The 12,837-nt window shown below is 46.1% G+C and overlaps 1 protein-coding gene across 3 annotated transcripts in view; it reads right to left on the reverse strand.

Moving 5' to 3' along the window:
• Clcn6 (chloride voltage-gated channel 6) overlaps nucleotides 1-12,837 on the reverse strand; it is a 41,188-nt gene that overhangs the window by 28,028 nt on the left and 323 nt on the right. For 2 of the 3 annotated variants that reach the window (XR_006069801.2, XM_006989052.4), the window contains exons 2-5: nucleotides 12,045-12,104; nucleotides 5,141-5,206; nucleotides 4,518-4,583; nucleotides 2,729-2,795 (exon numbers count right to left, since the gene is read on the reverse strand). Coding sequence is in view for 2 of the 3 variants with exons in the window: in XM_006989052.4 (XP_006989114.2) it covers nucleotides 2,729-2,795; nucleotides 4,518-4,583; nucleotides 5,141-5,206; nucleotides 12,045-12,104 (259 nt within the window). In the remaining variant the exon portion in view is untranslated. Of the gene's footprint in view, nucleotides 1-2,728; nucleotides 2,796-4,517; nucleotides 4,584-5,140; nucleotides 5,207-12,044; nucleotides 12,105-12,297; nucleotides 12,757-12,837 lie in introns of those variants that run through there. The other variant, XM_042272521.2, reaches the window with a different exon arrangement.

Raw genomic sequence — 12,837 nt, forward strand, 5'->3', positions numbered from 1 at the left:
CGCAACAACTTTTAAACGTGTGTGTGTGTGTGTGTGTGTGTGTGTGTGTGAAAATAGGTGTATATGCACTTGTGTGCAGATGCCTAAAGAGACCAGAGGAAAGTGTTGGATCCTTGGAGCTGGACTTACAGGTGGTGGTGAGCTTGTGAGGTGGTGGTGAGGTTATGGGTGTTGGGCATGAAACTCGGGTCCTCTGGGAGAGCAGTAAGTGCTCTTAACTGCTGAGCCATCTTTCCAGCCCCTAGAACTACTTCAGCTGGGTGTGACAGAGCATATCTTTAGTCCAGGCAAAGGCAGGTAGGTCTCTGTGAGTCCAAGGTCAGCCTGGTCTACATATTCTAGGCCAGTCAGGGCTAAATGAGACCCTGTCCCAAAACAAACTAACAAACAAAAAGGAGTCACTTTAGGGGCTGGCCCAACAGATCCCTGGGTAAAGGTGCTTGCTGCCATGCCTGACAGCCTGAGCTTGATCCCTGAGACCCACATAGTGGAAGGAGGTAAGTTGTCCACTGACCTCCATACACAGCAGCATGTGCACACCCAACCCCATACACAAAATAAATTAAAAACTTTAAGATTATGGAATTTCCCACCCCAAATATTACAAAAAGTGACCAACGCTTCCCAAAGTCCAACTTGAATAAACCTTAGCATTAAGCCCTATATGGCACTGGCTATCACTAAAAATAAACTATCCCCTCAAAACTTCCTTTTCCTCCCTCCTACTTAGGGGATCCCACTAACCTGAGACTACTGCACCCCACTGCTGTGCACCTTGTGTTCCTACGACTCCCTACTGTACCATCACACAGAGTCTCAGTGCGACACTGCCTGAATTAGCCATGTTGGTACACACAGCTGTGGCTTAGTTACTTTAACTTCCGCATACAATTACAGTGTGTGAATGAAGCATAATTTCTCCATTCCCTCATTTGGTGATTCACGCTTCTGCTGTCATAAAGCTGTCACGAAAGCTGTCTTTAATATTTAAGGGTCCACATCTGAGAAGGCATTTAGGAGCTACAGCAAAGGAATATGGATGCTCCCGTTTCTTGTCAGAGCTTTTTGGCCATTCCATGTCTTCCTCTGGGAACTCCTGGGGGGTTTGATTTTGTTCTGGTACAATGTAGGCATTCTTTCCAGATGTGTGGAGATGAACGGTCTGTCTGTCTCTCTCATGTGTTATTAGGGATTGATAAGAAGGCTTTGTACATGCCACACGAGTGCTCTACCACTGTTACATCCCCAGCCCCATTTTGCTTTTCATTTTGAGGCATGGTCTACATTGGCCAGGCTGGCCTGGGACCCACTTTGTAGCTCATGTAGGCCTTGAACTTGCAATCTCCTGCCACAGTCTCCCTAGTAGCTGAGACCACAATGAGCACCAAGAAGTCTAACTTTGTTTTTTCTTTCTTTCTTTTCTTTTTCTTCACTTTTTCAAGACAGGGTTTCTCCGTGTAGTTTTGGTACCTTCCTGGATCTGTCTCTGTAGACCAGGCTGGCTTCGAACTCACAGAGATCCACCTGGCTCTGCCTCCTGGGATTAAAGGCATGCGCCACCGCTGCCCAGCCCTAACTTTGTTTCTTGGATGCAGAGAAAAACCTATCCCAGGCTGTGAACTTGGGTTTCCCTTTATTTATAAATAAATAAATAAACAGCATTTTCTTGCTGTTGTTTGGGGGTTTCTTATTTGATTCATAAATGGAGTATTTACTTTAATGTTAAATGGAGTGTCTAATGTGGTCAAGCTTTAAGATCAAGGACTAAGACGACGTCTTTGTCTCCAACCTGTGCTCTGGAGTTTGAAGATCTTATACCTGCCAGCATTTAGTCTCTTGCTTTGATCTTTTATATCTTCAACCCCAAACCAGGAGGTGGGTGGCGCAGACCTGGAACCCTAGCATTTGGAAGGCTGAAGCAGGTATATCAAGAGTTTCAAGCCAGCCTCTGCCATACAACGAGTTAGACTGTTGAGCTCGACTGTCAGTCATCACATCTCAACGTGCGTGGACTGGGCTCTGCTTCTCTAGCTGGCGTTCCTGTACCAACAGGACATGTCTGCAAATGGCAACGTCTTGTTGAGTTCTGTTGTCCTGACATTAGTAGGATCCGTTGATTCGAACATTGAATAAATACATGGCCTTGGGAGCAAAGACTTCTCTGGGCATTTGTGTCTTAGAACATTGAATAAATACATGGCCTTGGGAGCAAAGACTTCTCTGGGCATTTGTGTCTTACCCACCTAGAGCATCAACATCCTAATTAAAGTCCTCCTTTCCTAAGCTGGATGCGGTGGTACATACCTGGGAGGCAGAGGCAGTGACAGAGGCAGGTGGGTCTTAAGAGTTTGAGGCCAGGCGGTGGTGGCGTGTGCCTTTAATCCCAGCACTCGGGAGGCAGAGGCAGGCAGATCTCTGTGAGTTTGAGGCCAGCCTGGTCTACAGAGTGAGTTCCAGGACAGGCTCTAAAGCTACACAGAGAAATCCTATCTCAAAAAACAAAACAACAAAAAAAAGTTTGAGGCCAACTTGATCTACATAGTGAGTTCTAGAACAACCAAGGTTATATCATGAGACCCTGTCTCAAAAAGGTCTTGTTTTCCTGCCTTTAGTGACAATTAAAAACCTCTTGGCTGAATAACAAACAGCCTTTCAAATACCACATTCACTGTTAAACCGAGTCTTGGGAATCCAAGGGCCTGAACCAATGGAGCCGTGGAAAGGATACAGGTTTGAACCACTCCGAACTTGAGTTGGGTGAAGAGCCGCACGGAGAAGTCCACAAAGAGACCCACCTGGGAAAAGTAAGAGACAGTCACACATCTTGTCTCTCCCTTAAGAGCCTCACTGCACTTCCACTGGTTGCTCATGGCAGCAGTGGCAGTGGCGGTGGCGGCAGCGGCGGCAGCAGGGCAGTGAACTAGTCACAGATCCTGCCCCAGCCTGGCCCCACTACCTTCCAAAGAAAAGAGGAAGCAGAGTAAAAAAGGCACAAAAAAGATGGGAAGAGTCTTTTAGTTAGAGTTACAGCTGAGTCACGTGGGGAGCCACTCAGCATTTCCAAAGGAGGACTCAAAAGACTAGTCCAAATGTCTTCAGTGTGCCTCGCTGGACAAGCACAGGGCTTAGAATACTACTTTAAAGGACATTTACTTGGGCATAGGTGCTTGGTATTCTTATTTTCTAAGTCATTATTCTGACTGAGAACCAGTATCAGTCGCTGGCTACCTGAAAACCTATGTGCCATGGTTCCACTGCACAGTTTAAGAGAGGCCCAGAAAGCCTTCTAACGTGGAGACCGGGGGTCAAAGGCTCTTTGCTTTAACTCCAGCCTCCCGCCAGTCTAGAAGTCTCTAACTGAAGCATTGAGTGGAGACAGATCAAAGGGCGAGAGAAGTGAGCCAGGGCTGCAGCAGCCACACAGCAGAGGTGGCTGCCTTCGTAGGCAGCGCCTGTGGGGATGAGGGCATTGATGAGGCAGTTAAAGGGCTACAGCGATCACAGGACAAACTAACATCTACACGCAAAGGATGACAACGACAGGGAGAGCCACAACCAGAGACACACAGGACAGGTGCTTTTGTTCTAGTGACCACCCCCACCACACACACTGAAATGATAGAAAACCATTAATCTACCCCATTTCATCCCCGTGATGCCCTCAAATATCAGCAAACGGGCCTCTTGACCACACCCCGGCCACTACATGTTCCTTGCAAATTTACAACAGTAAAAATATCCAGGGTACCATATGAAGGGACTAGTTGTCCCTTAGGGCTGTGTGACATGAAACACGTACATACTACCTGGGTATGTCATGGAGAGTTAAGCACAAGACTGTGGTCAAGTCCTGAGAACAGTGATAACAAGGCTGAGTCTCTCTCTGCCATTTTACTAACAGAAGTCAAATTTGGCATGTATCTTCCCACTGGGTGCTAACTTTTCCAGCTTCTCTTCTTCGGTTCTAGTGACATTAAGTCCATAGTTATGGTCCCAGACATAATTGCTACCATTATCTCTGGTGATATGTCCAGTTTTCCCTGTGTGTGATCCATCTGTGAACCTGGGGAATCCAGGAGCCCTATTCATTCTGGCATACCCCTTCACCCACCACAGCCAGCTCCATGTGAGCAGGACAGTGTGAGCTCAGCATCCACTGGCTCTATCTTCTGTGTGTTACCTGCCACCAGAAAGAGGGATGGCCCACTTACCAGCTGGCACGGGTCATGCTCTATAATCATATCATAGAGACTAAGCCCTGACCAAGCAAGTCTTGAGTGCTTGGATAGCCCAGTGCCTGTGACTCACTTCTGTAGTACAAAGCAAAAGCAAAAGCAAAGGTAATGTGAAAAACCAGGGCAGGATAATTAATTTTCAAAAGAACAAGGAAAAAGAAAAGGCAGTCTTAAACAGAGTGACAACTATCCCAATGCTACAAATGTTACAGTGACACATGACAGAGGTCGCTCACCAGGCGAGGCTCTCCCTCCAATCCCCCAGCCCGTCCCACTGCTCACCAGCCCAGTGCAGACGCCAATGGCAAACACCACCATCCACTTCACCGCCTCATATCTTCGCCCTTTCTGTTCACAAGGGAAAAGAACGGTCCATTTGTAACACGGAAAGGATGCATCCTGGCTAAGCAGCTCGGGACTAATTCTACAGAGACAGTGGGAATGGTGGTGGGGGGCGGGGGGTGCAACCTCAGGCCTTCACAATGACACCGATGCACCTTACGGGGCCCAGCTGGGTATACGGACTGGGGGTACACTGGATGGCAGGAGGAAGTCTAGGGATTTTCTATGTGTGGGTAGGACACGCCCGTGCCAGCACCGTGTGTGTGTGTGTGTGTGTGTGTGTGTGTGTGTGTGTGTGTGTGTGTGTGACAGAGACAGAGAGAGACAGAGTTCTCTCCTTTCACCATCTGGGTCCTGGGGATCAAACGCAGGTTGTAGGCCTGGCAGCAGGAGTCTTTTCCTGCTGAGACATCTCAGCAGCAGGGTCTAGGGATTTATATGACACTCTTTCATGAAAAGGCTTAAAGAAAAAAGAGAAAGGACACTTCTATGGGTCACATGAGGACAGAAAGTAAGCTGTTGAGACCTCTTCAGTCCTAAGAGATGAGCTGCTGTGGGCTCACCTTATTATCCATGGTCTCCAATACCTCCAGGTAAGGGTCATTGATGCAGCGGTCATAGTCCAGACTCTGAAAGGACACAAGAATGATAATGGCTCACGTGGAAGAACTGGCAAAGCCCAACATAAGGAAAGCTCGTCCAGGTTCCTCCTGCTCGGTGGGCATCGGCAGTGCCAGGGAAGGATCGGTGTAAATGCAGACTCTGACCCTGTGGCAGGCGGCTTCTGAATCTTTGCATGAATGGGATCCCCAGGGAGTCACATGTGCAGTGAGACTCAACCTACTGCTTCTGGGGAGCACTTCACACTCAGGGGAAAGCCTTCGGTGTCATATTTTTAGGGCTCAGTGCTAGGGTAGGGTACATGAGGTCCTATGTTACATCCCAGGCTGGGAAAAAGAAAAAGACAGATTTTCCTGTTTCTACAAAACAGTTAAGACCTTCAGCTATCACCAATCTTGCCCAACTTATTCCTTAAATGTGAGCAAACTTTCAATGAACTAGAACTAAGTTAACCCAGATCAACTAATTCTAATTCTCTTTATAGGTGGCTTCCATGAAAATGATGTTAGCCACAAGGCAGACCCAGATGGGCTCTATTTTTAAAAGCAACTTCTCTTTTATGTCAGAAGAGGGCCAGATTCAACCCAGCTCCTCTGATTTCTACACCTAAGGCAGCATTCCTTCAGCCATGTTCCTTCCAGAGATCACAGACACCCGCAGACCACGTGCAGGCAAGCCAAGGACAGCTGGCGTGACATCCAGAGGAAATTATTTCACTTCTAGGTCTTGTGAGAGAAGCAGCAGTCTGTCAACAAAGAAAAAGTCCAGCCTGTGCTCACCCCTCCCCGTAACTACCTCTACTGCCACATCAGCTAATAAGCAAGCTGGACATTGCCCTGTCAGCCAAATATAGGTGTGAAGTGTAAAAATTTAATTCATCCCTGACTGCTGGGAACAAGTCCAAATTCCTTTCTTATAAGAGTCCTAGAGTAATAACGGATGGTAGGTAAATCAATTATCATACACTCAAGACTGGTAGCAATCAAATCATTATAGTAAAGTCTTTATCACCAGATATGAAAAAGGTTCAGACTCATTAAGAGGAAAAAGAAGTGATAAAAAAGCAAGATGTAAGGCCAGGCAGTGGTAGTGCACATGCCTTTAATCCCAGCACTCAGGAGGCAGAGCCAGGCAGATCTCTGTGAGTTCCAGGCCAGCCTGGTCTACAGAGAGAGAGATCCAAGACAGGCACCAAAACTACACAGAGAAATCCTTTCTTAGAAAAAATTTTAAAAAAAAAGTGTGTGTGTGTGTGTGTGTGTGTGTGTGTGTGTGTGTGTGTGTCTGGTGTTTGTGGATGTCAGAAGTATTGGATCCCCTGGAACTAGAGTTTCAGATGGTGTGAACCATCTTAAGGGTGCTGAGAGCAGAACTCATGTCTTCTGTAAGAACAACTACTGAGCCATCTCTCCAGCTCCATATATGTAATTTAAAAAAATTTTTTTAAAAGCAAGATGCAAGCCAGGTGTGGTGGCACACATCTTTAATCCCAGCACTTGAGAGAAAGAGGCAGGCCTCTGAGTTCAAGTCCAGCCTGGTCTACATTGTGAGTTCTAGCCCAGTCAGGGCTACATAGTGAGACTCTCTCAAAAAACAAAACAAAAAAGCAAAATGCAGAATAAAAGGTATAATCAAGGGCCAGGGATGTAGCCTGGAGCTACATAGAGAGGTTACCCTGCACCACAAAAACAAAAATCTAAAATGTATAACACAATTGTATTTTAATTTAACAGAATTAGACACACGTGATGGGAAAACATCTGAAAGCAGTGTTTTGAACATTCACATCTGGGTATAGAAATTCTCTTTTGGTGTGCACTTTGTTCTCTCTTACGACAAGATCTCATGCAGACCAGGATGGCTTCAGACTTACTATGAAGCTAAAGATGACCCTAAACTTCTCATCCTCCTGCCTCTCTCTGCCAAGGGCTGGGATTACAGGTGTGTGCCATCATGTCTGGTTTATGCAGTGCTGGGGACGGAGTCCAGGAATTTATGCGTGCTACTCAATCATTCTACCTTGTATCCTCTGGGCCTGCGATTGGTTTATATATTAAAGAAGAAAAGCACTGGGGCTTGGAGAGAGGCTCAGCTGTTAGGTGCATTTGCTACTCTTCCAGAAGACTCAAGTTTGGTTCTCAGCATTCACATGGTAGCTTACAACTGCCAGCAACTCCAGTTCCAGGCCCTGACAACCCTCTTCTGGACTCAGCAGGCACCTGCATTCATATGTGCCTATCCACACGCAAACCCACACACATTAACAAAATCTTTAAAAAATATTCTCTTTCTGATTAAAAAACAAGCAGAACGCAGGAAGAAAATGTGCAAGGAAAGTGGATTTATTCGCGAGAGACTAAACATATATACAGATTTACACACACACACACACACACACACACACACACACACACACACACACACACACATACTGTCTTAGGGTTTCTCTTGCTGTGAAGAGACACCATGACCACAGCAACTCTTATAAAGGAAAACATTGAATTGGGGTGGCTCGCTTACAGTTCAGAGGTTCAGTCCATTATGATTATGGTGGGACATGGTGGCATACAGGCAGATATGGTGCTGGAGAAATAGGTGAAAGTTCTATATCTTGCAGGCACGAGGAAGTGATTTGAGACATTGGGCATGGCTTAAGCATATATGAGACCTCAAAGCCCACCTCCAGTGACACACTTCCTCCAACAAGACCACACCTACTCCAACAAAGCCACATCTCCCTATGGGCTTCTGGGGGCCAATTATATTCAAACTATCACACACACTCTTTAGGAAAGTTTATTAGAGTAACTACTTTCTAGGAACAAACTAGAAAGTTAAGATGCTGCAACCTACTGGTCTCTTTTTGTGCTACAGTGAAATGCATAAGCAGCCTTTCTCCTGTCATCTGAAAATCAACTCCTTCAGACCCTTGGATCTCTAGTGTGTGAAGAATGCCTTCTGTGTGCTATTACAACAACTGGGCTAAGAGCTGTGCCCCTAAGGAGAACCAGATGTGGTTGGCCACCACAGAGACTGAGACAAGATTAGAAAGTTCGACCTTTATCCAGGCACACACCAGTAATACAGCACTCAGCAGAGTTTAAGGCCAGCCTAGAGTACATGGCAAGACCCAATCAATGCTCTGTATGGATTTCTCTTTTTCTCCCTATCCTTCCTCCTTCCTTTGTTGTATTGGGATCAAACCCAGGACCTTGCACATGCTAGAAAAGTGTTCTACCACTGAGATACATTCCCAGGTCCTGTGACATCGCGCCTCAAAAAGAAAAAGAGAAGGAGGGGAGAGAAACTTTCATTTCTAACCTCGGACCTCTGGGAGAAGAGGAGCTGAAGACTAAGCTGCTCACCAACGGCCAAGGATGCCATCGTCAACCTATGTAACCCGAGGGTGCTGGAAGGGTGGCTCTCCAGGAGAGCATGGAAGCGCCTCACACCTCACCTGCACATCTGCCTGTACATCTATACCATACCCTTTATTATACCCCTTATTAATAAACAAGTTGCCCCAAACCTTGTTGCCCTGAGTTCTATGTGTGGCTCTACCAAAATAATCAGATCAGGGCAGCAGGACAACCTATCACTTTCTTTTTTGTTTGTTTGTTTGTTTGTTTGTTTTGAGACAGGATCTTATTATATAGCCCTGGCTGTTCTGAAACTCACTCTGTAGACAAGCTGGCCTCCAAGTCACAGAGATCCACCTGCCTCTGCCTCCCAAGAATCCTACCACTTTCAACAGGTATCTGAAGGGAGACAGTCAAGTGGACAAACCCCTAAACCTGTGAGATCTATTGCTACCTCCACCCTGCCAGCCAGTTCTGCTAGAGAACTCCTTGGTATGGGTAAATAAGCCTCGTGTATCTGGTGTCAAAAGTGGGTACAGAGTTGGGTGAGAGTGAGAGGAAGTGCTTTCTCTGAAGCCTCTGTCCACCTAAGGGCAGGATGCAGCACACGACAGTCAAGTGCTGGGAATCCGTCTCCAGCCCTATCAACAGGGGATGACGGGGCCTACACCACAGGGCAGGATGAAGATGTAGTAGATGGCCCGAGCTCTGTTCATCTACTTTCCCTAAGACCCATGTAAAATCCAACAAAGATGCCTCCATTTTAAATGTCAAATTTAAAAAATTAAAACCAAGTACTCTCTTCTGCAGTTGCCTATACCCATCCTCCCTCTCCGGAGGCTATCTTATCTTATCTACCTCTCCAGCTGCACCTAGCTCACAGTTGTGTACCTGCCTTTCTCCTTCTAATCCAGCCATGGACAGTTTATTTCCCTCCAGGGAGGAAAGGGAATGATCTTTGTCCCACATCAGGGCTCCACCAACAAGTTTCAGCTGACCAGAAGGAGCAAATCTACAGAGGCAGAAAGATTAATGGCTGCCTGCTTAAGCTGGATGTGGTGCTAAAACAAATAGATTGCTGGGTTGGAGCCCATCAAGGGTTGCAGAGAGTGATCCTGTCTTTAAAAAAAAAAAAAAAAAAAAAAAAAGCCGGCCAGGCAGTTGCACACCTTTAATCCCAGCACTCAGGAGGCAGAGGCAGGCTGATCTCTGAGTCAGCCTGGTCTACAGAGTGAGTTCCAGGACAGCCAGAGCCACACACAGAAACCCTATCTAGCAAAACAAAACAAACAGCTGACTAGATGGCTCAGTGAGTAACACATGGAGAAATGACTCCACAAAGCTGTTCTCTGACCTCCATTTGTGATCCTCAAAACACAACACCACCTCTTGACAGTAACATTAAATTTTATGATTTATGTGTGTTGTTCTGCCTGCATGCATGTATGTGTACCACAAGTGTGCCTATTTCCCACAGAGCCAGAGGGAACATTAGATTCCCCTGGAACTGGAGCTACAGACCATTGTGAGCCACCATGTGGGTGCTGGGAATTGAACCCAAGACCCTTGGAAAAGTGCTCTTTACTGCTGAGCCATCTCTCTAGCCCCTAATAATAAATTTTAAAATTAAAAAAAAAAAAAAAGATGTCATTCCTCCCCATCCCCAAATAAATAAAAAAGCGGGGCAGAGGCAGGGGCAAGGGGAACGATGTTCAGTGATTGTTAATGAGTATGGTTTCCTTCTGGAATGAAGAAAATGTTCTAAAATTGACAAACTGACTAGTGACAGTTGTGTACGTCTTTTTTGTTCTTTTGGCTTTTTTTTTTTTTTTTTTTTTTTTTTTCAAGACAGGGTTTCTCTGTGTAGCTTTGTGCCTTTCCTGGAACTCACTTTGGAGATCAGGTTGGCCTCGAACTCACAGAGATCTGCCTGCCTCTGCCTCCTGAGTGCTGGGATTTAAGGCGTGAGCCATCACAGCCCGGCGACAGTTGTGTACTTCTGTAGATACACTAAGAACCACATGGAATGATTCACTTTTTTTGTTTGTTTTTGGAGACAGGGTTTCTCTGTGTAGCCTTGGCTGTTTTGAAACTTACTCTGTAGACCAGGCTGGCCTCTGCCTTGGGGATTAAAAGCATGCGCCACCACGACCAGCTGGTATGATCTACTTTAATTGGATAAACTGCATAATCTGTGCCTGGACACCTCAGTCAAGCTGAGGTGAACCTCCTTTGGTACACATACAGTAGGGAATCTATGACCTTGTCTGCTGGAGGCTGTTCTCCTTCCCGGGAGTTGACCTTTTATTTCTGCTGTATATATTGTTCTTTGGTTTGGAGAATGAGCAACTTCTCCACCCCTGACCTCCATAGTTGAAATCTTTAGTATTTTAATTATTTTCATTCATGTATACAATGTACTTCAATGCCATTCACTCCCCCATTATCTTCTCTTGGTCCCTAGCAACTTTTTTCCAATAAGCTTTGGATAGGTATCTTGCTGTTTGTGGTTATGAATAAAAAATTTGAGGCCAGCCTGGGCTTTATGAAACTCTATCTCAAATTTAAAAATATAGATATATATTTTTTTTCAATAGAGAGTTTGGGGTTTTTGTCTTTTTCTTTTTTGGGTTTATAGAAATGTGCCGCTCGACTCAACAAAATCGACAGAAGGATTTTCTAGTTGACCCTTAGATTCAAGCTGAGCAGATTTTCCTGATTAAGTGTCAGAATGAATTTATTCTTGGGTACATAAAGCAGTTTGCTCTCCACAAGCTCCTATGTGGAGATGACTAATTTGGAAATATTAAAGATTTAAATGAAGAGACATTTACCCATAAAATCCACAAGAGCCTGCTATCACCTACAAATAAGAGTGACAGAGTCTTGGTAAGGATAGGGTTGATGGCGCAGACTCTGTGGGTTCCCAGAAGGGGTCCTCTCCTCTCAACCTTCCAAGTCCTGTGCTGGACTAATGGGGCACCACCACACTGTGGCCCCACACTCTTAAAAGTCCTATACCCGAAACTGGAAACTATAATGAAGAGTAGGTCTGAATGAGCCAAGCTGTGGAGGCACACGCCTTTAATCCCAGCACTTACCTCACTCGAGAGGCAGAGGCAGGTGGATCTCTGTGAGTTCCAGGCCAGCCGGGTCTACAGAGCGAGTTTCAGGATAGCCAATGCCTCCTAACAGCTCAGGAGCATGACTCTGTTACGAGTACTCAGAGTAAAGAACTTCAACCCTGGGATAAAAGTCTTAGGGCAAACACCCTCTGTATCCAGGTGGACTGTAATGCGTCAACACCAGACCTTGTCTGGGGGTTAAGGTGAGAAAAGCACTTGCTAGGCAGCATCTCCCAGGTCAGTTATCTCTTCCCCTCATCACACCTTGGGGCAGAAGGTCAAAGGACATCTCTGGTTGGAGGGCTGAAGTTGCCAGGCCTCTCACTACTTCAGTTCCCCAAGACAGCATCCGAATACCTCACCTCATAGTCTTTCCTTGGAAGGATCTCATCCTCCTCTTCCTGTGTTTCCCCGAGGATGGTCTGGAAAAAGAGATTCACATAATGGAGACCTTTTTAGGTTAAGGGTGGAAGGAAGTTTTATTAAAATCTAAATCAGCTGGAGCCATCATCAAAGAGGAACAGAATTTCAAAAACACATTTAGGATGGGTGTTTAGTCACTAGCCGAAATCTACATTTCTATTGATGGACACATTCTCCCATCATAATGCTCACCCTCAGGACATGTGAAACATGTCTGATGGCAGCTTAGGGTGGAGAAAATTCGGGTTCCATTTGACAACAGACCGAATATGAAATCAGAGGGAACGTATCAACTCTGAGAACACAACTCAAGTTTTCCCAGGTTGCTTTGCAGGAGAAAGCTAGATCATCAATGACCCAGAAAAAGTAAAGGATAGAATAAGAAAAGGCTGGAGAAACTAAACCAACTGCATGCGCATCAAGTCCTGCCAAAGGGTTCATTCTGAAAATGCTTGCTTTATTCAAAACTCCTTTCCGATGGACATAAAAGAAAATACGGACGGCATTAACTCAAGCCGGCCGAGATCTCCCCTTAGACTCCAGAGAAAGGTTATGAGAAAAGAACTCTGGCTTGAGCACGCGAAGACGGAGGGATGCTTGCAAAGCTCGGGCAGCGGTCCCCGGGCCCCACCCGCAGCCACCTGCCGGCGCAGCTCGGCTCGGCCCCACCCCCGGCAACGCCTCTTGTCATCCCTTAGCAACTGCCCCCTCCCCAGCCTGGCCGCCGCTCAC

Source organism: Peromyscus maniculatus, chromosome 2, assembly GCF_049852395.1.
Source record: "Peromyscus maniculatus bairdii isolate BWxNUB_F1_BW_parent chromosome 2, HU_Pman_BW_mat_3.1, whole genome shotgun sequence".
Taxonomy (NCBI): domain Eukaryota; kingdom Metazoa; phylum Chordata; class Mammalia; order Rodentia; family Cricetidae; genus Peromyscus; species Peromyscus maniculatus.